The 27,943-nt window shown below is 35.8% G+C and overlaps 2 protein-coding genes across 2 annotated transcripts in view; one reads left to right on the top strand and one right to left on the bottom strand.

The window, feature by feature from the left end:
• The window catches only part of LOC116476177 (N-acetylated-alpha-linked acidic dipeptidase 2), an 87,247-nt gene that overhangs the window by 9,702 nt on the left and 49,602 nt on the right, over positions 1–27,943 (bottom strand). The window lies entirely within an intron of this gene.
• Positions 3,765–26,939, top strand: CHORDC1 (cysteine and histidine rich domain containing 1). The gene is made up of 11 exons (XM_032167141.2): positions 3,765–3,927; positions 8,910–8,959; positions 11,892–11,948; positions 12,943–13,100; positions 15,807–15,910; positions 16,526–16,584; positions 20,834–20,904; positions 21,549–21,654; positions 23,693–23,812; positions 24,544–24,606; positions 24,861–26,939. The coding sequence occupies exons 1-11, from the start codon at positions 3,864–3,866 to the stop codon at positions 25,005–25,007; spliced, it is 999 nt and encodes a 332-aa protein (XP_032023032.1). The 5' UTR covers positions 3,765–3,863; the 3' UTR covers positions 25,008–26,939.

The raw sequence follows: 27,943 nt of genomic DNA, 5'->3' as shown, positions 1-27,943 counted from the left end.
AATCGTGGACAAAATAAAAAAGCAAGCACATACTTCATTTAGAAAATAGAATAAAATAAAAGCAAGGAAGCAGACACAACTGCATACAAAAGGGAAAACAAAAGTGAAATAACCAAATAGGACTAAACATCTTAGTTGACCATTTTCATTGCTAAACTTTTGTGAAATTATTATTCAGTGCTTACACTAGACTATATGTTTTACATACATTGTTTAACTTAATCTTCACAGCACTCTGTTATCAATGTTTTACACATAAGAAAACTCAGGCTTATTGACGTTAATTGACTTATAAAACCATCAATAAGTTCTGGGCCACTTTGGCAACTGAACTCTCAAGCATTAATCAGAAATAAAAAAGTTAAGCTTCTCTGCAAAATAAAAAGATTCTCCAACTTGAGTTAAAAAAAGAAAAACAAGATGCAATCTATCTGCTGTCCAAAACAAGATGACACCGGTTAAATATAAATGGATAGGGTGAGGTTTATTAGGCAAAAACAAAGAGAAACACAGCAAAAGTTGAAGCATTAATATCAAGGTAGGTTTCAAGACAAAAATACAAAATGATACAAAGAAGGTCTTTTATATTACATAAACTATGTAAATACAAGAGACATGCACCTTTATAGGATGAATAATATATGTTCAAAATACATAAACCACAAACTGCTTGACACACAATCATAATGGATGAAATTTTCATATCTTTCTAAGGATAAAGTAGATCAAATAAAAATAGTCATTGTTGTTTTTTTGTCCTCTTCATAATGTTAACTATATCAAAAATGAGTATGTATTTACATTTTCAAAAAATATCTGAGTATAAAATATTAACTTTACTCCTTTAAACTCATCCTTGTCTTTATACATAGCCATTATTATAAGAGATTAAAGGTCTTTTCAAATATTATTTTATACACTTACATGGATACATACATATCATATCTATAATCGTTTTTAAGATAATGGAACTTAATTATTTATTTATATTATTAATTAATTAATTTTTTTGAGATAGAGTTTCGCTCTTGTTACCCAGGCTGGAATGCAATGGCGTGATCTCAGCTCATTGAAACCTCTGCCTCCCAGGTTCAAGTGATTCTCTTGCCTCAGCCTCCCAAGTAGCTGGGGTTACAGGAATGCGCCACCATACGCGGCTAAATTTTGTATTTTTAGTAGAGACAGGGTTTCGTCATGTTGGTCAAGCTGGTCTCAAACTTCTGACCTCAGGTGATCCACCTACTTTGGCCTCCTAAAGTACTGGGATTACAGCTGTAAGCCACAGCACCCAGCCCAAGATAATGGAGCTTAATTAAACTTAACTGAATTGTTTTAAGAAATATTTTTAAATGCAGAAAAAGAGAGTACTATGATAAACATCCATTTTGCACCAAGAATAACTGACAATTGTTTTAAGTTAACATATTTATTTAAGTCTTTTGTTAATAACAAGATAGTCAAAGTTAAAGCATATTTTGATATGTATGGGGGTAAAGAAGTGAGGGAAGATATATTCAAAGTGTATATAAAATATACATGTAAATGCCAGAAAGTTTTTCAAACAGTGGGTGGTAGTCAGCACTGAAGTGTTGGAACGGAAATGTAAGTGGAGGTGGGATTGAAACAGGCTGTTGCTGTATCACTGTTTTTCTTTTTTTTTTGAGACGGAGTCTCCCTCTGTCACCCAGGCTGGAGTGCAGTGGCGCAATCTCGGCTCACTGCAAGCTCCCGCCTCCCGGGTTCACGCCATTCTCCTGCCTCAGCCTCTCCGAGTAGCTGGGACTACAGGCGCCCGCCACTACGCCCGGCTAATTTTTTTGTATTTTTAATAGAGACGGGGTTTCACCGTGGTCTCGATCACCTGACCTTGTGATCCGCCCGCCTCGGCCTCCCAAAGTGCTGGGATTACAAGCGTGAGCCACCGCGCCCGGCCTGTATCACTGTTTTTCTTAATCATAAGAATGATTTAATTTTATAGTTTCTCAAAATGCCCAAGGGAGGAACATAAACTCCTATATACAATATGACTCTTTTTAAACATATATATTTATAAATTCTTGGGGTGACAGGAAACACTGAAAATAAATTTACCAAAGAGTCATTTTAACCATTCAGTGCTTATTGCTGGGTGTGGAATTATTGTTGACTTTGTTCTTAGTATACTTCCGCGTTTTCCAAATTATCTACCATAAGCAATTATATTCTGATTGTAAAATGCTACAGGTGAAAAACTAGAAATAAACATTAAATTTAAAAGGTTTAGTTCCTAACAATCCTGGTAATGTTGCATTGATACTAGGATACTCAAGACAACAGATTTGGTCACAACTAAAACTTTTTAGAGCTCTCCACTTACTCATTTCCAATTGTGTATGATCAATTTCTATGGTCTATTACATTCACAGCTGGTGAAATTGTAAATTGGTACCACCTTTCGGAAAGCAATTGGCTCTATATATCTTTAAAATCTTAAAGTTATTTAAAAAGGCTTATGCCCTTTACCCCAGAACTGTTTTCCAAAAATTTTCCTAAAGGAGGAAATTCGAAATAAGAAAAACAATACACAGGTTGATCATTGTAACTTACATATAATAAAGTTGGGTAAATTAGAGAAAGGTTAAATTACAGTGCATTTATTCAACAGAATACTCCGTCATTTGTAACAATGATAATGAAACAAAATAGAAAAATACTCACGTTAGGTTAAATGAAGAAAATATATGTATCTATGGTGGATCACAATATGAAAACTTAATACTTCTAGGTAGAAGAAGAGAAACAGAATATGAAAAACTAAGAAGTCTTTAGGGGTAGGAGGACGTGAGCAGATCTGTAAATAACCTTGAGATCAATGGAAACAGTGTATAGATTTTTAGGTGTACTTACAAGCTGCTGATCTTATTTTAAGATCCTTCAGTATATGTTATCAAATAGTGTTTGCTTTTCTTGCAAAAAGTTTGGGAAATATGCAAGTTGAAGCCAATCATTACTGTACTTTTTATAATGCACTTCAAGTTTTACTAGCTATTCCAAGAGTAGTGTACTGAGTACCGATAAATCGTTTAAGTGGAGGCTCACATGAAATATTAACAATTACCCCAGGGCCCCAGAGCAATTGTGATCAATTCTGGCACAGCATCAGATCCATAATTTTCTTCGCTACTCTGATTTTTACGTTTTTTGTATTTTCAAAGTAATGTGACCGCAATTGTTAAGTTATTAAAATTGCTCCTGAGATGAGGGCACTCGAGACACAAACACACGGAGAGGTTCGTCTGCTATTCCTCTCCTCATTTACTAAGCTCACACGTCTACCCTGAGGATTTGGAAACACTGCACGATTGTGCACTTACTGTGCACTTACCCCTTAGCACAGCTAAGGGATAAAGAGATACCCACCGGGCTGTCTAAGGCGCAGCCTCAAGGCAAGGAAGAAGGGTGCTGGGTCGCAGGGGATGAGAGGGCGGGGCGGCCACTTTGCTGCAGGAGATACCCACAGCCAGTGAGCACTTAGGAAGTCAGAAGAGAGTTGTCAGTCTCTTGGACACCTTCATTTTCTGCCCCGTAAATTTCTCCTCCGCTGTTGTCTGGGCTCCACTTCCGACCCCCCAGTTGCTACTAGCTGTAGTCCGACCTATTGTGGCCGGGGCTAGTGCCAGCCTCCCGCCGCTACCTCCGCCTAGTTACTTCTCTGCGCCTGCGCGACCGGAAAATTCGCGAAGGTTCCTGAAACGCAACAGATCGTTTCCGGACGCCGGTAGCCGCCTCAGTCGTCAGACCGGTGCTAGCGACACGGGAGGGGCTAACGCATCCTCTTGCTGTTCCCCGTGTTTGGGCCTTTCCTGTGACGGCAGGAAAAGAAAATGGCCTTGCTGTGCTACAACCGGGGCTGCGGTCAGCGCTTCGATCCTGAGACCAATTCTGACGGTAAGAGCAACGCGCCGCCAATCCTCCCTCCCCTCTCCACCTCATCAGCGGGGGAGGCCCTTTGGGCCAGAGGGTGTCCGCAGATCTCCTGTAGCCGTCCTCGCGCGGCCCTTCCTGGGCCTCCCTTGGCTGCCCGCGTAGTCCGCCGGCCGCCCCTCTGGTGCGCTGCGTTCACTTGGCGAGCGCCCGGCCCCGGCGCCTGACTCTCCTCTGCCACTGCGGAGAGAGACGCTCCCCTGGATCCACGTGTTTCCTCCGTTGTCCCCGCACTCCTTTTAAGTCGCCTGGAATTTAGAACGAACACCTTTCTCCTTGGGCCCCCCAGTCTCTGGGGAAGCAAAAATTAACGAGGTACTGGTGAGCTTGCTTTGTAGTTCCCGAAGTAGTGATGGCTGTGATTGCCTGCGCGAGAGGGAGAGGTGGCCCGGATGAGCAGCGGGTTGTCCTAGCATGTAAGCTGTGCCTTGTAGAAGTTTGTGTTCAATCGATCTGCTGTTACAAACCTCTTAAAAGTGTAAGGGACATTACTCTGTATCTGTACGCTGTTTTGATAGGTTCATCCTGGTGGTACGTTAGTTATCTTTTTGTTACTAGCGGCATTTGTTGCTTATTCTTGTGGCCTCCACGTTTTACTACCATGCCTACTCCAGTATAAAATGAGTGAATGTCATCTACAGCACCTAGATGTCGAGTTAAGGATCCAAAGCGAAAATGACTATTAGGTGAAGGACGGGAAATGATCAGTGAATTGAAGTTTTGATTGACAAAGAAGTGAGATGATTCCATGCGTATCGTGAGAAGTGACAACACGTTTTCAGATTGAACTAGCATTTAGTTTATATTTTCTGCATGCCAGCCATTATTGCTTTATCTGATTTAATCTTCATAACCACCCTGGGACGCATGTAGTGTTAATTAGACCCATTTGATAGAGAAGCTTAGTTCAATGAGGTAGTATTAATATCATCCTTCATTATTGTGGAGGAGATGAAAACTGATGCCTTTTAAACTCTTCACCTCTGAGATGTTTGAAATACTTATTTTTGGCACACAGGTAAATTGATAGCGTTATTTAAAATAAGACCATTAACACAGGGTTTTAAGGAAAAGGAAAATCCAACCTATGCAATACTCGTTACCGCCACTGACATTTTTATGATGCAAATATGATGCTACTCTAGAGGAAAATTGTGATATTTCAGTCGATGACAAAATCGAGAAATGATTTTAAAGCCCTTTGGTGTTGGCAGCCTATGTAAAAAATTAATTGCACTTATGTCTGCAGATATTCTACTTTAATATAGAATACAGGGGAAAGACTGACGCTTTGCTTATGAGACAATAACGTTCAGGGGAGATAGTCATTTGTTGTAAGTCTGTATCCAGGTGTGAATTGGTGCAGTGCCTAAGAAACAGAAAGCGACCAGGAAAACCGTCTCAAAACTTGGGTGGTCAGCAGTACGAGTTACACCAGAGAAATTCCAATAAGTATATTTACTTTAGCTAAATGATGGTTTTTTTAGAGACTTAGAATAAATTTTTCAAGTAAACTGAGTGAATGGAAGGAGAAGAAAATGGAGATACGGAGTAGGAGACAAGAACTAAATAGAAAGGTTGGTTAGGAGGTTTTTTAGGAAGAGGTTTGACCTTGTACAGTTGACAGAATAAGTTAAAAGAGGTAAATACACAAGCAAGTTCCATTTTGCGTAAGCCAGATGCTGGATCTGTCATCTTTAAATATTTCTTAATCTACACTAAATGCCTTTTTTTCTTGGTGCTATGGCATAATTACCATGCTCGTTGACTTATAGTCTCATGATTTTTTTTTTTCCCCCTAGAGACAGAAGTTAGACTCCCTTTTAAGCTGATAGAACGTTTTAACTTGTAACTCAAGTTAAAGGGTGTTTAAGGGAGACACAGTTGGTAACTTACATATGTTAAACACTTGTTCTAGAATAAACACAGCTTCACGAACAGTATTTTTTTTAATCGACGTATACGAGGAAAACTGAAGGAACTACTAGCGAGTAGCTCAGTGAGAAATTTAGCCAGGGTCAGACCCAATGTTAGAAGCCCTGGACACTTAACCACTACTACTGTCTTGTAGCTTCTCACTCATAAAATATTAATTTTGCCAAAACTCTTAAAACTGATAAAGGGTGGATAATAGCTGGGCGCGGTGGCTCACGCTTGTAATCCCAGCACTTTGGGAGGCCGAGGCGGGCGGATCACGAGGTCAGGAGATCGAGACCACGGTGAAACCCCGTCTCTACTAAAAAATACAAAAAATTAGCCGGGCGCGGTGGCGGGCGCCTGTAGTCCCAGCTACTCGGAGAGGCTGAGGCAGGAGAATGGCGTGAACCCGGGAGGCGGAGCTTGCAGTGAGCCGAGATTGCGCCACTGCACTCCAGCCTGGGCGACAGAGCAAGACTCCGTCTCAAAAAAAAAAAAAAAAAAACTGATAAAGGGTGGATATTAAAGAAAGGATGAAGAATGTCCATTTGCTTGTTACTTCTTGTTTTTGAAAGCCGGGGCTTTCAAATTGTGTTCATATTAGTTGTATGGTTCAGATCTGACTCATTCCTGCTGCCATGCTGCCAAAATTGACTTATTGTGACATTTTATGCCTCTGACTCTGTTATATATTGTGTTTTATGTCTCTGACTACTTTAAATTTGGTGTTTGAAATTACTGGATCTATTCTCTACTTCCATTCCCCTCTCAACTTCATGTCCTTCTGCATATCCATTTCTACTTCCAACCTCCTTTTTCAGCCCTTAATTCCACAACTACCCTTAATTAATAACATCTTTCTGATCCACGGATTTACTTACTGTATCAGGAAGATACCTAACACTTTCTACATTGGCTAGTATCTATGCAGCACATGGTTACTAAGGAAGCAATACTGGCTAGTAACGGGGTAGGGAGATTTCTGTGAGCACCAGTAGTAAATTTTGAGGCAACACCAGGAATCAGGTGGTAGAGCACGGGTGTCCAATCTTTTGGCTTCCCTGTGCGACACTGGAAGAAGAAGAATTATCTGGGCCACATTGGAAGAAGAAGAATTGGGCCACACATAAAATACACTAACACTAATGATAGCTGATGAGCTTAAAAGAAAACAAAAACAAAATTCATAATGTTTTAAGAAAGTTTACGAATTTGTGTTGGGCAACATTCAGAGTGGTCTGGGGCGGCATGCTGGACAAGGTTGTTGTAGAGCATTGAAAGCTAAATAGACTTGAAAGGTTGAAAGGTAGTCTTGTAAGCAGATTGCAGAGGGATGAAGCTGACTGTTATCTGATTTTTAAAAATATAGTACTCCATCTTGCAAATTGCTCAGACCAGCTCGGTCGCGGAGACCCTAACCCGGTGGTGCTAGAGGAATTAAAGACACACACACAGAAATATAGAGTGAAGAGTGGGAAATCAGGGGTCTCACAGCCTTCAGAGCTGAGAGCCTCGAATGGAGATTAACTAAAAGTATTCCTTACAAGAAATAAAGGGATGGGCTCTGGCTAGTTATCTGCATCATGAACATGTCCTTGAGGCATAGATGGCTCATGCTATTGTTTGTGGTTTAAGAACGCTTAAGTGTTTTTCCGCCCTAGGTGGGACAGTTATTCCTTGCCCTCCTTCAAGTAGACTCACAACCTTCTAGCCTGGGCGTCAAGGCAGTCAGTAGCATGTCACAGTGCTGCAGAGTTTGTTTATGGCCACTTTTAGGGCCAGTTTATGGCCAAATTTGGGTGCCTGTTCCCAACACAAATTGTAATAAATCCATTTACATAAGAGAAGTAAAGATTGATGGTGTAGTGGGGAGGGAAGTACAGAATAACACCCAGTGAGAATCTAGAAAATAGGCTGTAGAACTTCAGAGTGTTGTTTTGTTTTGTTTTGTTTTGTTTTAAGACGGAGTCTTGCTCTGTTGCCTAGGCTGTAGTGCAGTGGCATGATCTTGACTCACTGCAAACTCTGCTTCCCAAGTTCAAGTGATTCTCCTGCCTCAGGAGAGTAGCTGGGACTACAGGCATGCACTACCACGCCCGGCTAATTTTTGTATTTTTAGTAGACACGGGTTTCACCATGTTGGCTAGGCCGGTCTCGTACTCCTGACCTCAGGTGATCTGCCTACCTCAGCCTCCCAAAGTGCTGGGATTACAGGCATGAGCCACCAGGCCCGCCTAGACTTCTATTTTTTTTTTTTTTTTAATTAAAAAGTAAACTTTAATGTTGAAAATGCACACTTGGGGAAGGCAGAAAGATCACACACAAGGCTGTCACTTCACACTTGGAAGGCTGCACAGTGGCCAGGCAGAGGCGCTCCTCACTTTCCAGACAGGGCTGCCGCCAGGCAGAGGCACTCCTCAGTTCCCAGACGGGGCAGGGGCAGGGCAGAGGAGCTCCTCACTTCCCAAACAGGGCAGGGGCCAGGCAGAGGCGCCCTAGTCTTCTTTTTAGTGAGGTTTGTACCTAGGAATGACTGTGTCTAGGAAAGTTAAATTACCAATTAGATACTGCAAAAAATCTTTACAGTATTTAAAATGTTGAGCCTGTTATTACAAAATGTCTTTTAGGGAATCTCTTGTGAAACCTTTATGGATGAATGCACGTAAGCATTCTTCAAGTTTGATAGTATATTGGTAAAAGCAGGTTAGAAAAATGATGGTCAAAATTTGGGGGTTTGAAGTTTTGGTACTAAACAAATTTTACTACCCAGATTAGGGGAATATAAAATATAATTGTTATACATAAACAATTCTGTATTTTTGTCCTTAGTCGTCATACGCTTGAATTAGAATTTTTAATACTATTTTAATATAGTACACTTTGTGCTGCGTGTCAGACTCAATCATTTGTACCTTTTTAAGGTACCTGCGTTTGGAAAAAGGATTAAAGGTTAACACCTTAAGGAGATGATCATGTATGTATTTTTCTTCATTATAAAGAGAGGTACTTTTTTTTTCTGTTTTCTCCAGATGCTTGCACATACCACCCAGGTGTTCCAGTCTTTCACGATGCATTAAAGGTAGGAACTATATTTTCATTTTTTTCATATCTGTGTAGTAAATTGAGAGATGTAATACTAAATCTTTATTTTCTCATCTTTTTTTCTCAGCTAGTGACTTTTTTCTTAATGATCTTTGGGGGGGAGGTGCTTTAAGCGTATACTCCACTAAAGGCAAAGACAAGACAGTAGATGATGATCTTAAGGTCTTTTCCAGTTACAAAATTGGATTTTAATTCCGTTTTTTTTTTGTTTTTTGAGATGGAGTTTCATGGTGTCGCCCAGGTGGAGTGCAGTGGTGTGATCTCAGCTCACTGTAACCTCTGCCTCCTGGGTTCAGGCGATTCTGCCTCAGCCTCCTGAGGAGCGGGGATTACAGGCGCCTGCCACCATGCCCAGCTAATTTTTGTATTTTTAGTAGAGACAGGGTTTCATCATGTTGGTCAGGCTGGTCTCGAACTCCTGACCTCAGATGATCCACCTGCCTCAGCCTCCCAAAGTGCTGGGATTACCATGCCTGGTCTTAATTTTCATTTTCTACACCCATTTCTTCACTTTTCTAATTTTGAGGGAAAATAAAGTGGTCGTATTGAATCTCAGTCTGTCACTACTGGCTAATAACAGCTCTGAATTTTAGAAAAGATTCTTATAAACATTTAGTGCCAATCTCGGGACACACACATGTAAGTTTAGAGTGTTTTTAACTTCAAAGAAATGTTACCTGTTTTCCAGCTATACTTCTTGGATGTTCTGGAGAATTAGTAGAATGTTGTTTGACTAGATTTTTGCTGGTCGTCTTTTTAAAATTCATGATAATATGATACATTTAAAGAGTTTCCTTTGTATATCTCAGAAGATAATGCTGTGGTAGGGCTGCCATGGTTTTAGGTTCTACAACTTTGGTTCTCAGGAACATAAGCAGTCTTAACATGTTTAAATATTGTTGGTGCCCTTTAAATGTCCAATTATACCTTCCAGAGAATAGTTAGACTGTTTTGGCACTTCACTGTTATACCACCAAATCTAACAAAAGATGCATTAGTCTGGTTAGTTCTGAGTGAGGAAAACAGAGAAGACATTCAGTAGGGCAAGTTGAGACCTTATTCCTCCATACATTTTTTTAGTTTTTACAAATCTTTGTCGTAGTGGAAATTGTGGTACTGTGGAAATGTTTATTTTTCTTTTTGTGGAATTTCATCTTTCCTAGACTGCCATTTCTTCTGATATTTTTGTTTTACTGTATCTTTTTCTTTTTTTCCCATGCTGTTTTCCTCTTAGCTCTTAAAGGTAACCTTTGGCTGTTTTCTCTCATTCAGTTCATTCATTCGTTTTCTCAAATGTCACCTCTACACCGATGGCTCTTACAACATATTTCTGTGTCTCATTGGCAACGTCAAACCAGTTTCTAGTGTGTACCGTTTATTCCAAAAGTAGTCTGCTTCTCAACTTTACTGCTCCTAGTAATGATACTGCTGACTTTCTGATCATTTGGTCCACTGCCCGTTTTTTCTCTTACCACATTGTTAATCACTCCAAGTCTTAATGATTTCACTTTGAAGTATTTTTGCTTCTCTCTATTTTGCAGTTGTAGTGTTTATTATGGTCTCTATTTTATAACCATTTCTTAAAGTCCTAGATATTCCAAGATTATTGGATTTCACAGTACAGAAGATTTCAGACAAAATGTGTTTACATCAATACAGGGATACTAGTTGACCAAGTAAGAAGTTAAACATTGCATTGACAAAAGAAATACTATTTTAATATGAGAAGGGACATATTCAGAGAAAAGGACAATCTTGCTGAAAAAAGACAACTAGCAACCTTATATTCACATAACTTATCTTTCCTTTTCTCATTGTACTGAAGACTAGCATAGAATCCAGATTGGCATTTGGGAACAGCTGGCCTGTATCATATTTTACATGTGTGTATCACAGTATCTGACATAATTTAGTACATGATTAAGACAATAAAACTTTTTCTCTCATAGAATAACTTTTCTGTTGACTATATTATTGATGCTATTTAAACCCTATATTTAAGGTTGTAGTAATTGATCTACATCTCAATTCGGAGTAAAAGATAATTAAATTTCAAAATAAAGGAAAATTTGAATTATAGGATATTTGAAATTACCTTTAAAGAAAAAGAACCTACAGTTGCATATTATGAGAAAAATCACTACCAAATTTTTATGCAGTCTTTTGAAAATCAGCGAGGTCCAGGTGGATGTGTGCAAAGTTGCGTCTTAATCCGAATTTAGTCCCAAATCTTAATCTGAAGTTCCAAGTTTTGAGATTTTGCATTTTTGTTTCCCTATTCTCTATAAACGTTGGAATTTAGAGATAATTATTAAAGCCATTTTTTGGTAAACTACTTGATAGTTTGTTCAGAAATCAAAAATAGTAATAGTTTCTGTGTCTTTATGCTTCTCACTGAAAAGATCACCTTCAAAGGCTTATTAATAGTGCTTTGGCTGCTGTGTTAATTAATCTTTGTTGTTCTGAAAATAGAATGCTTATTGTGAAACTAAAATAGATTTTAGTTTCTATAGTTACTATCTTTAACTTAATAGATTTTAAAAGTAAAATACCTATACTTATTTTGAATATTCTTTGAATATGATAGTTTTAGGAATTATAACATGTTTTTCTTCTAAAAAGCAGGCACGATTGTTGAAAAGAGAAGCAGTTTTTGTTTTATAAAGGTGCTTCCCTTGATGATAGGGCATAGCACAAATCACTTTAACATTGGTTAATTGGTTTTTTAAAAATCAAAGATTAATATTCATTTTACTTGATTAGGTGAATTATATGCAACACTGAAGTTTTGCACTCTGTATTTGCGAGTTACTGCAGGATTCAAGTAGATAAGTGCAAGTAGAGTGTTTTAGTGGGTTGTGTTTCTCATGCAAATAGAGTTTTTAGTTTCTTTCTCTTGTTTTTCATAGGGTTGGTCTTGCTGTAAGAGAAGAACAACTGATTTTTCTGATTTCTTAAGTATTGTAGTAAGTACTAATTATTTTTTCTAGATTATCTTCCTAAAAATACATGTTATAGAAAGCCTCAGATTTGAGGAGTCTGATTTCTGATATAGATTGATTGGTCTTCATCAACTTGCAGATAACACCTTTCAAAAAGCAGCTCATCTCCCTTCCACAGCTTGTAAAATAATCTGTTTTGGAAATTAATGTTTTGAGGTATTAGTTACCTGCTTATCATTTTAGGTTTGTTCTTTCTGTTATGTTGAAAGAACATCAAGAAGGAGAAAGTGGTAAGCAACAATTTAAAGCCTTTTCAGTTAGGAACGATAAAGTTTTATCTAAGAGGCTGTTGAAATATTTTATATACCACTTTTATATAAAACCACTTTATATACCACTAAGAAAACTAAAGCTACTAACAAACTGATAATGCTATTGATTGTATCATTTCAGAGGTGTTAAAGAGTATGTATAATGTAGTAGAATGTAGTAGAAAAGTAGCTAACGTTTGCTGAATGTTATCACCTGCCAAATGTGCCAGGCATTTTATTATTTAACCCTCTCAGAAAGTATCTTACCTGACATTACCTCCATTTTACAAATGAGGAGATGGAGGTTTAAAAAGATTATCTTGCTTAAGGTCATATAACTAATAAGTATGTTGAGAACTAGGTCTCAAATTGAGGCCTTTTGAGTAAGAGATTTTTCTGTATAACTATTTTTTACAGTTCTTTGTGAGATTCTCCAGAATTCTTATGTAAACGAGGTTTATGCCATATTTTTAATAGAATAAGTAGATGTTTATGAAGTGTAATTCAAAGACTTTTTAAAAAAGCCTTCATTCAGAGATTCAGCAAATATGGCAAATTTGGAGTTCTGTTTTTAATTTCTTAAAATCAATGTATTGAAACTCGAGAAAACATGAAATAGAATCAATATCAATAAAGAACTGAAAAGATAGTGTTTCTATCATGAAATGTAAAATAGATAGCTCTTAATGAATATCTTTCACTAACAGGGCTGTACAAAAGGTAGACATAATAGTGAGAAGCCACCTGAGCCAGTCAAACCTGAAGTCAAGACTACTGAGAAGAAGGAACTTTCTGAATTAAAACCCAAATTTCAGGAACACATCATTCAAGCCCCTAAGCCAGTAGAAGCAATAAAAAGACCAAGGTATACTTTATACAGTTACATATTTTTGTCACACTTGAATAGTAGCACTTGTGCTTGGTACTTTCCTTAATGATTTAGCGTGATACCATTTGTAGCTACTATGTAGGCCACCAAGTTTTGAACCATTTGGTTTCTCCCTTATATCTGCCTTAAATTTTTATTTCTCTTCAACTTCAGAGCATGTACACAATATAACTACGTAACAGATTTGCATATTGTACTGTCATAATTACAAGGACATGTATCATCAGCGTAGGGAAGTCACATTTTTCTTGTGCCTTAGAGTGCATCTTTTTCACTGTGGCATGGTAAAATTCTTTGAAGCAGTTTTCCTTGTCATGTCATCAGTTTGAAGTAGAAAATAATGCAGAGGCCTAATCATCCATCTTTACTTTCAGATGCCTGAAAACTACCGTTAATCTCATTACTACTGGTCAATTTTTAATGCATTTGATTTAGATGACATATTTGTGAAAGTAGTCTTAAAAAAGCTTTTGCTCATTGTGCAATAGAATTGTACAGATTCTTCATACTTGCCTTCTGATAACCAGACTCTGTATTCCCACACATGTATATTGAGTACCTTTGTTGAACCAGGTCTTCTTCATGCTACACTTGAGTACTAAATTGTTTTAGAAGCAAACTACAGGACTTAAAAAAAGGAGATTTTTTTTTTTTTTTGGCTGCAAGTAGGCACCTATTGCAATTTTTATTCATGCTATGAACTCATGATTTTCCCTTTATTCTCCATTGATCCTACTTAAATAAATTTATAGAGTATTGAATAATATAGAACCAAGATAAGAACCCTAAGAGACTTTAGATATTTATTTGTTCATTAGCACTCTGAGTACAGATTATTGCTAAGGAGACTACTCAGGATGATTTTATTCTCTCTCCATCTTCATAGTTAGGGGAGACCATTGAATGCTTTGTTGGCCAATTTAGCAGTTAGAAAAATAATTGGGAAAAGACAAAACTTCAGTCGTGGTTCATTCTTAATCTCTTTAGTAATATAATACAGTCTGTACTATAATAGTATGAGTTAATTTTATCTTTAAATGATGGGCTGTTATTTTACTTAAAGGGCAGCGAGAGGCCAGGCACTGTGGCTCAAGCCCATAATCCAGCACTTTGAGAAGCCTAGGAGGGAGGATCTTTTGAGCCTAGGAGTTTGAGAACCAATCTGAAAGAGATCCTGTCTCTCCAAGAAAAAAAAAAATTAGCTGGCTTTGGTGGTGTGCTCATGTTGTTGCAGCTACTCAGGCTGAGGCAGGAGGATCTTGAGATTGACTTTTTGAAAAAAGAAAAGGACAAAGGCAGTGAGATGAGAAAAACTAAATATTTTATCCTAAATTCATTTGGTGGTATTATAACAATTATGAGGATATAGGTTTTTACATACTTTTTTTTTTAAGAGGAAAAGTCCCTCTCTTACCCAGGCTATAATGCAGTGGCATTATAGCTCACTGCAGCCTTGAACTTCTGGGCTCAAGCCATCCTCCTACCTAACCCTCCCTGGAACTATAGGTGTATGCTACTATGACTGTATTAGTCCATTTTCACAGTTATGAAGAAACACCCGAGACTAAGTGATTTATAAAGAAAAAGAGGTTTAATGAACTCACAGTTCCATATGGCTGGGGAGGCCTCACAATCATGGCAGAAGGTAGAGGGAGTAATAAAGGAATGTTTTACATGGTGGCAGGCAAGAAAAAAACCATCAGATCTTCTGAGACTTATTCACTATCATGAGAACAGCGTGGGAAAAACGCATCCCCATGATTCAGTTACCTCCCACCAGGTCCGTCACACACCATGTGGAGATTATGGGAGCTAGAATTCAAGATGAGATTTGGTTGGTGACACAGGGAAACCATATCAGTGACCGACTAATATTTTTTATTTTTTTGCGGAGACAGGGTTCCACCTTGTTGCCCAGGCTTCAAGCAGTCCTCTTGCCTCAACCTCCCAAAGTGTTGGGATTATGGGCATAAGCGACCATGCCTTGCCTATGTACTTTTAAAATGCCTCTTTCGTCAGTTTTTTCATTGTGGATATAGAATGAATAGCCTACAATTTTTAATTTTATTGCTGTGTTTATTAATATGTTTAATATTTATTGAATGGACTTAAATAAATTGTGTATACAACACTTAGCCATTATGAAATGTTAGAAGATGTTGTTTTTTTAACCTTACTGAAATTGCCTTGCAATACGATTATATCTGAATTTACAGATCCATATGCCAATGTCCACATTAATTATCTCCACTGGTAGAAGTGAGTATGGATTCACTTAGAATTTAACGTATATTTCATGTTTATTATGTGCTCAGCATTGAGCTTGGGCATGGGATGTAAAAGTACATTATGGTCCCTTCCTCAGCATTACTCATCTTGAAAACCTTGGATTCCTAGTCTTTATTCCCTTCTCATTAGTGCAACTGATTAATAATTAAATATGCTGACAATAGCGTGATTATTTGAGACTTACTATTCTAATATAAGGAGCTTTTCTGTTAAGACAGAATGTAGATACATTGTAACAATTATTTATAAAATACCTTCTTTTAACTTTTTAATGGGAATCATTTGATACACAAAGCATTTGGTTTCTCAAAAAGCTTTTAAGGTTATTAATTTGGAGTACAAAGAAATATTTTGGTGTATTAATAATGGTAATAAGGTTTCAAAATTCTCCAGCCCAGATGAACCAATGACAAATTTGGAATTAAAAATATCTGCCTCTCTAAAACAAGCACTTGATAAACTTAAACTGTCATCAGGGAATGAAGAAAATAAGAAAGGTAAGATTTTATTTTGTTTTAATTATTTTCTGGTACAGTTAAGCAGTTATCCAAAAGAGAGAACAGTAGTTTACTGCATATAAATAGGGAAAAGTCGCACATTGTAGTTAAGAAACTTTTTTTCCTCTAAATGTCAGATATGATAAACTACAAATACTCCAGAACCTAATAGGTTAATTCCATATGTCTTTATTCAAAATGAGAACCTATATTAAATTTTTTTCTTTTATGGTTCATTATTTTTTTAAGAATCAGCTAAATTTCTTTGATATTTTAAAATGTTTTATTGCACATTATACAAAATATATTCACTATTCTCTGACTTTATACCTGGTACCATGGGAGGAAGACACCCTTTCACGATCTATTTTACAAAGTTAAGATACTGGATATAACATTTTGTTATGGAAAAAATTGTGTCCTGCATTGTCGAAGACACCAGGTCCTCAAAAGAAGAAGAAATGTGTCATATATCAATTTGGGGATATAAGCAAAACCTAGTCACAGTCGTTTTTTAAAAAGTATTGTTTTCTGGAAAAACCTACTTTTTAAGAATGGTGCCACAGCGAAGTTCTATTTTAACTTTTTAATTTGATTTTTTTTTCTTTGTTACAGAAGAAGACAATGATGAAATTAAGATTGGGACCTCATGTAAGAATGGAGGGTGTTCAAAGGTATATATCACAAGATTTGTGATGTGTTATGAAGTAAAATTTCAATTTCGAGGAAAGTGCAGTTTGCTGACTCAATTCAACAAACATTTGCATGCATATTATATATTGAACATTATGCTGGGGACTAGGGCTACAATCATGGATAAGAGACTCTGTCTGAGTAGCATCATGTCCAGTAGAATAATGAAAATAAGTAATTCCAATTTACTTAACATTTACTGAGCACTTATTATGTGCCAGACATTTTATGGGCTGGAGACATAGTATCAAATAAAGCAAACATTTCTGTTCTTATGGAGCTGATATTCTAGAATGGGGAGAAGAGTAACAGATAGTTAGATATTACAAAATCAGGATGATAGGAAGAAAATAAAACATACTAAGGAGTGCTTATCAGCAAAGCCCTTCTTGACATAGTAACACTAAATCAGAAATCTTCATGTTGTACTGGATGGATTATGTAAACCTGGGTGAAGAGTGTTTTGGATGCAGTAACATGGGCAGAGGCTTTAGAACTTGGCTATTCAAGGAATAACAAGGTCTGTGGAGCTTGGGCAAGGATAGCAGGTAAGAGAGGTAGACAGAATTATGGTGGTTCTTTTAAGCCATGATGAGGTATTTGGGCTTTATTCTAAGTATTACGAGAAGCTATTACTTGCTTTAGGGAAGGGTTTTAAAAAGATCCTGTGACTGGTGAATGGTAAATACGTGGTGATGCAGCAGAAATGGAAGAAGAGAAACTAGCTAGGATGCTATTGTGGAAGACCAGACAGTGGGATTGAAGAGTAGTTTGTTGAGAAGTGATTAAATGTGGGATGCGGTCAAACATACCAGTAAGGCGTTTTCCTGCCTCTTGCTACTTGATATAAAACTTGCATATCTTCCAACATTTCTTCTCCCTCTCCTTTTTTCTCCATCGCTCTTATCACTGTATATTACTTATTTTGTATACTTATTTTGCTTATGAGCTATACCATCTAACCCCCCTGCTGAGTAAAAGTTGCAAGGATAGGGATTTTTGATGTTCCTTGTTGTATCTTGAATGCTTAGAACAGTGTTTGTAGAATGAATGATAGAATTTGAAAGTACAGAAAGTACAGATGGTTCCGAACTTACCGTGGTGTAACTTAAGATTTTTTTTGACTTAACAATGGTATTATCAGGCTATAACCACATTGTAAGCAAAGGAGCATCTGCCTGTATTAGCAGGATTTGCTAATGGATTCGATGTGAAGGGAATTCAAGCATCTGGGTGATTGGTGACACCATTAACCAACAAGGTGAAAATGGGGTGGGGGCAGGTTTATACTTTTTCCATGTTAAATTTTAGATCACTTAAGGAGTGGAGATACAATTGTATTTACATGTATATGAGGTAGAAGTAGTAGATAAAAGGGAGTTAGTAATTACTGGATTGGGGAAGGCAATGCAAATGGTAGGGTAATAGAGGAAGATCAAAGAGAAGGTATCAGATGCGTTTTGAAAAGTGAATGACAGGGAAAACAGAGAAAGGGTACTTCAAGCGTAAGTAATAGCAGAAGTATAGAGATAATTATGTAATGGTACAAATTTGCTGCTGTGGAATTGAAATTAATAGAGATAAGTAGACCTGGCCAGATCCTAAAAGGGTTTAGTGGTTCAGGGAAGTTAGATTGTACGTTAGATTGTGAAGGCCATTGAAATTGAAGAATATTTTAGTCTTTTTCATTGAAATATAACATTGAAGTTTGTTAAAGGGTATACAAATATAAATTTATAGCTCAAGGGATTTTCACAAAGTTAAACACACCAGCAATGCAGAGCACTCCTTATGTGTTTTCTCATTCATTATCTCCCTCAAATGTTTTTCTGTCAGTCAACATAGGTTTTTTCTGTTTCTGAGTTTAATGTAAAAATAACCATAGAATATGTACTTGTGTTTGTCATCTTCTGCATAATAATGCTTGTTTTATTTGTCTTTGTTGCATGTAGCTTTAGTTTTGTTTTTTTATTTAACGTATGTCATTATTTGAATGTGCCACAAATAATTTCTACTTTATATCGTCCTTTAATTTTAAAAAACTTTTTAATAATGCTATTATGAACATTCTTTCTGAGATGGAGTTTCACTCTTGTAACCCACCCTGTAGTGCAATGGTAGGCTCTCGGCTCACTGCAACCTCTGCCTCCCGGGTTCAAGCGAGTCTTCTGTTTCAGCCTCCTGAGTAGCTGGGTTAACAGGCGCCCACCACCATGCCTGACTAATTTTTGTATTTTTACTAGAGACAAGGTTTCACCATGTTGGCCAGGCTGGTCTCAAACTCTGAACCTCAGGTGATCCACCTGCCTCAGCCTCCCAAAGTGCTGGGATTACAGGCGTGAAGCCACCGCGCCCGGCCTATTATGAACATTCTTGTGCATGACTTTTGTGACACATATACACATTTCCATTTCTAGTATTTTGGATTTTTTTTTTTAATTTTGGCATATGTGCATTATACTTATCAGTTAGTTCAGCATCCCTAATCTGAAATGCTCCAATGAGCATTTTCTTTAACTGTCACGTTGGCTCTCAAAAAGTTAACAGATTTTGGAGCATTTGAGATTTTGGATTAGGTATGCCCACCTGTATATCTTTAGCATTAACAGATACTTCCACGTAGTCTTCCAAGGTGGTTGTATTTCTTTACATTTCTACCAGCAGTATGTGAGGCTGGTTCAACTTGTCCTACAGTTTGTTAACATTTTGTTATACGAGGTTTTTTGTTTTTTTTTTTGTTTTTTTTTTTGTATTTTAACCATTCTAGTGTGTATATAGTGTTTTCATCATGGTTTTGATTTGTACTTCCCTAATGATGACTTTTATGTATGTTTATTAGCCATTTGTATATCCTCTTGTGAAGTGTGCAGAATCTTTTACCTATCTCTAATGTCTCTTGCTTGCCAATTTGTAAGAATTCTTTATATATTTTAGCTGTGACTCTTATCAGAAATTCTATGCTTTTTTACTGTCTTAATGACGACTTTGATAAACACAGGCTTTTTAATTTTAACAAAATCCAATTTGTCCATCATTTTCTTTATGACTAGTGCTTTCCATGTTCTATTTAAGAAATCGTTGCTTACTTCAGGGCTGTGAGTGTTTTCTCATATGGAGGCACATTTAAATATGTAAATGACCTGGAACTTATTATTGTATAAGGTGTGACATGGATGTAATTAAAGAACTTCAAACAAAAGGGTGATAGTAATTTGATAATTAGTATAAAATAGAAATCGAAGGCTGAGAAATAGTAGAAACCTGTTAGTATACTCTGATTGCTTAAAATCTTCTAGCTTATGAGGAAGATAAACAAATTAATATATTCAAGTCAAATTGATGAGATTTCATTATAGACTACTTATGGGTGGAGGGAGAGGAGATGCTGAAGAGGAACTAATGGATTTTGCTTTGAGAAACTGAGTCTGTATGGTGCCATCAAATAATATAGGGAAAAGAATAGACTGTGGGGATAGCATTAAGTTTAGTAGATGCTAACATACTGAGTTTTATGTTCTTATGAAATATCTTAAGGAGAAATACACATCTAATACTGTACTTTGGATATATAAAAGATAAACACAGAATTTTATTTTCTGTTTGTAGGTAGTGCTATAAATACAAAAATAGAAAATATACTACTGGCTACATCCATGTTTTATTAACATAATTTTTTGTGAATTCATCTGTAGAGCCTCCATCTACAGCAGCAATGGGGCCCGGATCTTCCAGACAAACCCTGGATATATATATAGGTCTGCAGCTCATTTTACCCTTTATAGGGATAAGAAATCACCATCACTCTAGAACTTCCAGAATTGCTTATTAGATTTCTCATATTATTTGACAATACTTACATGGAGTTTATTGTACACATAAGTCATGCTGTAACTATATTTCTGTTGAGAGTATTAATCCCTTGGTTTCAACATTGTTTTCTAAATTAGTAACTAAGTAAGTACTTGAATATGATTGGATGGGATCTCATACTCAAAAGGCTGAAAGCATCTTAATATGACTTTCTCACAGGGACCTAAAACTTAACCAAGTCCAAAAGGGAATCATTTTTCATTTTTTAACAGAATGGCGTGGGATGGATTTATGAATTTTCTAGGTAATTGTCATTTAAGTATTTTGCAAAGTTCGTAGAGGTCACCAGTACTGCAAATATGTATGAGATGTAACTGTGAGATATGCAGCTAATTTTTTTTCTCTTTGTTTCTTTTTTAGACATATCGGGGTCTAGAGAGTCTAGAAGAAGTCTGTGTGTATCATTCTGGAGTACCTATTTTCCATGAGGGGTAACTTATGCATGACTTATTAAAATAGTTTATGGTAGAATTTAGAAAGTTAAACCTTTCTGTCTTTAAACATTGTTTGCCATGCAGTGTTATTAGACATTTTACTTAAATTGTCATTAACATCTTCACAATAGCCTACACAAACACAGGGGTTTGTATGTTGTGTGTTTATATATGAGAAAACAGAAACAAGCTTACAGTTCTTAAGTGGTCATTGTGATGTAAACCGCCTGTTTTTCTTTATATCCTGTATTTAAAAGTGATGCTATTTGGGCTAAATGTTTTGTTTGAAGGACTCCCCTACACATTGCAGGGCATTTAGAATTTTGGGCCCTGGGGCACTAAGACACCATTATCCCAAGAAGACCCATACTTTTCTGCATCCTGCAGTTGAGAGCCTCTCTTCTGTATTATGCTCTAGTTTATAGAAATGCAGCACTGTGTAAAAATCTTCCACTCTGTTTCCACATTCTTCCTGATATGCTGTACATTCATTTTTAGCTGTTTAGTAACTTAGACACTTGTAAAATACTAGAGTTGTACACTTAACTGGCTTCTTAAAAATCAGATTTATCCCTCAAATACTTCTGGATTTAATTGGTTGTGAGATTTTATTTCTGAAGTTTTTCTGTGATAATTTAAAGGATGAAATACTGGAGCTGTTGTAGAAGAAAAACCTCTGATTTTAATACATTCTTAGCCCAAGAGGGCTGTACAAAAGGGAAACACATGTGGACTAAAAAAGATGCTGTAAGTAACTCTATAGCACACTGGGTTTATATTCATCTGAGTCATTTTTTAAAGATTTGAAATTATTCTGTCTTTAGATTTAAAAAAAAGTTTTCTTTTTTCAACCATAGACCTTTGATATGACTATGAAATAAAATGAATCTGAGTCAAGCTGCCAGTGCACTGCCTTTTGAGCAAAATAGCCATTGTCTGTTTTGATGCAAGCATGTGAGGTTTTGTGAAATACTTAAGCCTGACAAAATTGAATAATTTTTGTCTTTTTTAATTAATAAAATTAGCTTTATGGCCTCTTCCTACTTTTCATTTTTTAAAAATTACTTTTCTATGAATTTGATGATGTTAAATGTTTAGATCTCTTATTATTCTTTTGGCCACTTAAAACTTCAATCATTTACAGATGCACAAACCCTCCATCTAGTGGCCAGAGGGGAGGATTGCAGTCTTGTTTCAGTGGAATTCTTTTGAATGCCTCTGCTTGCTAATGGGATATTTATGAAAAGGAGGGGGGAAGCATCATTTCCTACTTCCCTGGACAGCTTTTTAAAAAGACTTGGGGGCTATGCAAATAATTTCCCAAAACCTCATTAAATTGTAAGAGGATGAGCAACTTAGTGCTCAGTAAGTTTTTGTCTGTTAGCTATTGTTAATGTATTTTATAATGTATTAAATTTTCAAATTAATTTAGAGATTTCAATATTTAAGTCTTCTGTAGTTGCTGCCCCTCCCCCACTTTTTTTTTTTTTTCTTGAGACAGAGGCTCGCTCTGTCGCCCAGATGTGCAATGCAGGCTCACTACAACCTCCACCTCCCGGGTTCAAGCAGTTCTGCCTCAGCCTCCCTAGTAGCTGGGACTACAGGTGCGCACCACCACCCCCAGCTAATTTTTGTATTTTTAATAGAAACGGGTTTTTACCGTCTTGGCTAGGCTGGTCTTGGACTCCTCACCTCGGGATCCACCCACCTCGACCTCCAAAAGTGCTGGGATTATAGGTGTCACCCACCGTGCCTGGCCCTGGTTGCTGCTTTTTAATAACATGTGGTTGGATATTATAAAAATACCCTGAAGTTATAAAAATTCATCTATCACAAAACTATGAGAAATGTTTTTAAATAAAAAGTGAGATTATCTATATTTTTTATAGTCCAAAAGTTTGAAAATTTTAGTTTGAAAAAATAAAATGTGTTCCATTATGTTAAGTTTGGGAGTATAATCCTAGATAAAATGATGTAATTTCTCTTGTTTTTTAATGTATGCAGTTATCAAGTATTAAGTAAGCTAGTAGCTTAAGGGGAAAAATGTGAGTGATATATATAATTTAAATTTAGTTAATGTAATTTTATCAAAACGAAAATAGTACCTTTTACAACAGTAGTGTCTCAGAGTTTCCTGAATTATGTAATTAAACTGTTCTCATTTATACAACAAATCATCATTTGCCTCTATAAAAAAAAAATACTGGTAGGGCAGTATAGTATACTACTGGTATGTAAGGATTATTTTCATAATCAGAAAATCCAAAAATCATTTGTTCTTTATTAAAATGGGAAGAAAGTAATAACTGGTCAGATTTTTTTTTTTTTCTTAGATTCTGATTTGTAGAAAATAAATAAGGTTTCTAGTGCATGAGGTTAAGGTGTTGTCTGATTTATCCTAGTAAACAAACGTCTTTCATTTCAGTCTTCAAAGAATGTTTTGATGACAGTACTTAGTAGGTTACAGAATGTTAAAATTGGATTAAATTTAGTAGGAGTTCTTAAATTGTCTTTTTAAATGTGTATCAGTATTATGGCCCTGAAAGAAAAAAACAAAGGGAAGGAATAAGTGTGTTCTGAAATCATAAAATTTATGAAGAATCTTTGTAACATGATATATTTTCTTGTTTAAGCCTCTTGGGAAATATGGAAGTTTTTTGCCCTTAAACATTAAGTGCTTAGTTGTGCATGGTAGTTTTTTCTCAGATGGGTCAAATTCCTCTTTTTAAGAAATTAATTATGTGGCACTTTTTTTTTAACTTACAGAGTTTCTCTTACATTACAGGGGAAAAAAGTTGTTCCATGTAGACATGACTGGCATCAGACTGGAGGTGAAGTTACCATTTCAGTATATGCTAAAAACTCAGTTCCAGAACTTAGCCGAGTAGAAGCAAATAGCACATTGGTAAGTACATCTTATAATTTTGAGTAAAAGTTCTTTTCTATACATCATTCTTTATGTTACTGTATTTTAAAGTATTGTTTATATCTCAGCTGATTTTGGGGTAAGATTTTATAATGACTCCCATTAAAAAAATTAAATTACTTCTATGAAACTTTTTTTTTTTTTTTTTTGAGACGGAGTCTCGCTCTGTCGCCCAGGCTGGAGTGCAGTGGCGCAATCTCGGCTCACTGCAAGCTCCGCCTCCCGGGTTCACGCTATTCTCCTGCCTCAGCCTCTCCAAGTAGCTGGGACTACAGGCACCCGCCACCACGCCCGGCTAATTTTTTTTGTATTTTTAGTAGAGACAGGGTTTCACCGTGGTCTCGATCTCCTGACCTCGTGATCCGCCCGCCTCGGCCTCCCAAAGTGCTGGGATTACAAGCGTGAGCCACCACGCCCGGCCCCTATGAAACTATTTTAAATGAAAATTTCTGCATAGTAGAGTTACTGCTGAACCATTCTAGAGATACTGTAGTGGATTTATCAAGTAATATAGTACTTAGTTCTCAATATGAAACTTGAAGCCAGTTATTCTTTTTTGTCAGTGGCTTTTCTCATATGAAACAATACAGTATTGGCAGTTTCTTAAAATAGCTTAATTCATTTTTGTCAGTCTTATTTTTATAATCAGTGTTTGATACCATAAATCTTCAGTTTGAATTTGATCAATTAACTATGTATATCTTTTTCAGTTAAATGTGCATATTGTATTTGAAGGAGAGAAGGAATTTGATCAAAATGTGAAATTATGGGGTGTAAGTATTACAAATTTGTAAGAATTTTTTTTCTGATAACTTGAGATCATTTGTAGAATAAAAGACAGTTCTTTAGTAAACATCGATGCAAAGTATAGATATATAACTTAACAGTGTATCCTACCAAAGTCTAGATATAAAAGAGGCCTTTAGAAGCTTGGATTTGGGATTATTGGCATAAGCAAGTCTGATGTTTTCCTCTGAGACTAATAAAGCCACTGAGGTTTCCTGTAATTCTCTTTGATATGTTACAGGTGATTGATGTAAAGCGAAGTTATGTAACTATGACTGCAACAAAGATTGAAATCACTATGAGAAAAGCTGAACCAATGCAGTGGGCAAGCCTTGAACTGCCTGCAGCTAAAAAGCAGGAAAAACAAAAAGACGACACAACAGATTGAGTGGGAGATGGGAGGAAGGCTATTACGTTATTTCAGAATTTTTAATATTGTGTGAAGTGGTGGCTTGCTGCTGTAATCTTTTGTTTTGTTGTTGTGTTACTGAATGTGGCATTTCAGGGTTAACATTAGGTTTTTTTTTTTTTTTTTGAGAACATTAGGTTCTTAAAAGCCAAAGTCAGTTTGTCTTTTTGTGCCTCTCATCTTTCTTTTGTGTTATGTAAGATTGATTATTCATTTCTCCCTACTGGTAGGAACCATAGTTGTGTCCTATACTTGAAGAGGCTGGAAAATAGCCCATAACCATAATTGCAGTATTTCTTTGTATTTCTCTGTTAAGCAAAGAAATATTAAGGAACTTTTTTTTATGTCTTTGTATTATTCCACAATTAGTAAAGCAAGATGAAATGTCAAATTTTAATCAGTTTTTTCATGGATTTGTGTTCTTACAGTACTTGAAAATATTTAAGGAAGAGATGAAGCTCTGCAGTTTTTTCTATGTGGGATGATTACTTTTTTAAGGAGGATTAATTCTGAGGTAGTATAGTAAGGAAAGGGGAATATATGAATTGTTTAACAAATTAGAATTTGTTTACAACTACTTGAATTTTTACATTATGTCAAAACTTACATTACTTGCCAAGCAGTATGATGTAAGAGTATAGGAAACATAAATAAGATTACAGAGGTATCAATTTGGTTAAAATTCACCATTTTATAAGACTAAGCAATAATCTTAAAAACCTCTTTCCTGAATATTTAAATGTGTTTGTATGGTGTTATGACTAATTGTTACTGATTTAGAGACTAAGCCCTCTTAAAACCTTTAGTTTTAAATATAAAAAGAAATTATATATATCTTGCCTCCCTGATGGAAAACTATATAAAATTGTAGACTTAAAAGGTTTGTGGAAATACATTAGGATATCAGAAAACTAAATATATGGAGTTGCTTTATGACTATTACCTGTTAAATAAAATAGCTTAATTGTTTTGGAGTTTTTTTTTTAAAGTCATGAAGAGCTTCACAATTCTAGTGATACAGTGTTGATTATATATTGTACTTTATTTATATTAAATATAGGTAACACAGAATTAGATCATTTGGATAGGTTTTGAGTTACTGCAGAACTCAAGAAGAAAAATTAGGAAATATTCTGAAGGCCAGAACTCTGGAAGAACTTAGAAAGTTTGGGAATAAATTAAACTTACGTAGATTTAAAATTAAAAGGGATTTATTTCCCAAACCCCTTGAGTCTTTTCCTTGGTATTTATGGAATTCTTACAAAGAAAAATTTGCAGGAGTACTATTTTCGTTTAATAAAGTATATATATCATTCTACTACCATTAGCAAATAACTTAGTTGTAGTTAATATAATTGTTAAAAGGTTTAGCTCTGTTACAAATAAAAACATAAAGAACTGGCAACCAGATTTTCATGATGTTACATTACCATGACAAGAAACTCTGGGCAGTGAAAGTTGGACCCACATGGAGTACATAAGCATCTGATACCTGGAGATGTATTTAAACTTTTTCAAGTTATCTTCCATGATTTAGGAACCATTTAGAGACATGAAGTCTTTATGGGTTGGGGGAAAGGTTGATACTTAGTTTGATTAAAGGTAATGATTAATATCCCTTTTTGTTCATACTTCCTTCTGAGGCTGTTTTCCCCTAAACAGTATCTTAATCTGTTACATGTAATTGAAATATTATTTGAAGCAGTGAGTTATTGTAACCTCAGATTAGTTACATTGATCAAAACATTTACACACACACACACACACACACACATATACATACTATATGTTGTCTGGTTACATTTGTGACCATGGTGTTTCCTATCTTCTTAAGGAGCCTTTGAATTTCTTGTCCAGATAAAAATCCGAATATTTCTCTTAGACTTATACATAAAGGGACACAGTTATCATTAGGTAGCATATGTTTTACTATCGGTTTGTCAAAAAAGTTAATAAAAAGTGCTTATTGATTTGTTTCTCTAGAAATTTGCTTTGTCTATTTTAGCATTAAAAATAATTACTATAGCAAAGCAAAGTTAGATATATTATATATATACTTGGTAACTAAAGATGGGAAACCTAAAATGCTATTTTCTTTCATAGCACATTTACTAGTATAAAGGAAGTAAGATCCTAGTAAACTGAGCCTTTTTTTAACCTCTTTGACCTAGTTTTAGGTTTACAGAAAAGTTGTAAAAATATAATACAACAGTTCTTTATGTCTTATATTAATCTTAATGTTAAAGTCTTATATTATCATAGAACATTTATAAAACTTAAGAAATTAACCTTTGTATAATACTATTAACTAAAGTAGAACATTTTATTTTTACTATCTGTTTTTAGTGGAATTCTTCAAGGTTTTAAGACTTGTCCTACTTTTTTGGTAATAATTTAAGCCAGTAATTTATAAACAATTAAGATAGGATTAGGAATCAACAAATGTTTATAGGTTGAAGATGTAACTTCTTGGTGTAACTATACTGGCAAAGGACTGTAATGATTTTACTTTATTCTAATTTATATTTTATGCAAGGATTTAGTTAAGAATTTTCTTCAGAAAATTATTTAACCATCAAAGTGTAGAGAAACTTAAAAGAGTTATTGCAAATATTTTAAAGGGACTTTGAGTTATTTCCCCTCTCCAAACTCCCTATTTTTATTTTTATCAGTTATTCCTCAGCCTGAAAATTTATGTCATGCGTATACTCACAGTAAGTAAACTCTTAAAAGCTCATTTATGAGGGCTGGTGTCCCTTTTAGGATATATGGGTATGTACTCTGTAAATTATTTTTTTTAGCAGCCAGGTACTTTTAAATTATCTATTTGAACATTAACAGGGTTTTTTGTTGTTGTTCGTCTTCTATGGCAAATTATTTTGACCTGGCATTCATATTTGTTATTTACTTTGTTT

Source organism: Hylobates moloch, unplaced genomic scaffold (genome assembly GCF_009828535.3).
Source record: "Hylobates moloch isolate HMO894 unplaced genomic scaffold, HMol_V3 SCAFFOLD_11, whole genome shotgun sequence".
Lineage (NCBI taxonomy): Eukaryota > Metazoa > Chordata > Mammalia > Primates > Hylobatidae > Hylobates > Hylobates moloch.
The sequence above is the reverse complement of the archived record's forward strand: the minus strand, read 5'-3'. Positions and strand labels throughout refer to the sequence as shown.

Bases quoted from the DNA above. Each gene is read 5' to 3' on its own strand.
- CHORDC1 (XM_032167141.2), top strand. From the start codon at position 3,864: ATGGCCTTGCTGTGCTACAACCGGGGCTGCGGTCAGCGCTTCGATCCT. The intron at 3,928-8,909 runs GTAAGAGCAACG...TGTTTTCTCCAG, and splicing joins TCCTGAGACCAATTCTGACG to ATGCTTGCACATACCACCCA. The intron at 15,911-16,525 runs GTAAGATTTTAT...TCTTTGTTACAG, and splicing joins GAATGAAGAAAATAAGAAAG to AAGAAGACAATGATGAAATT.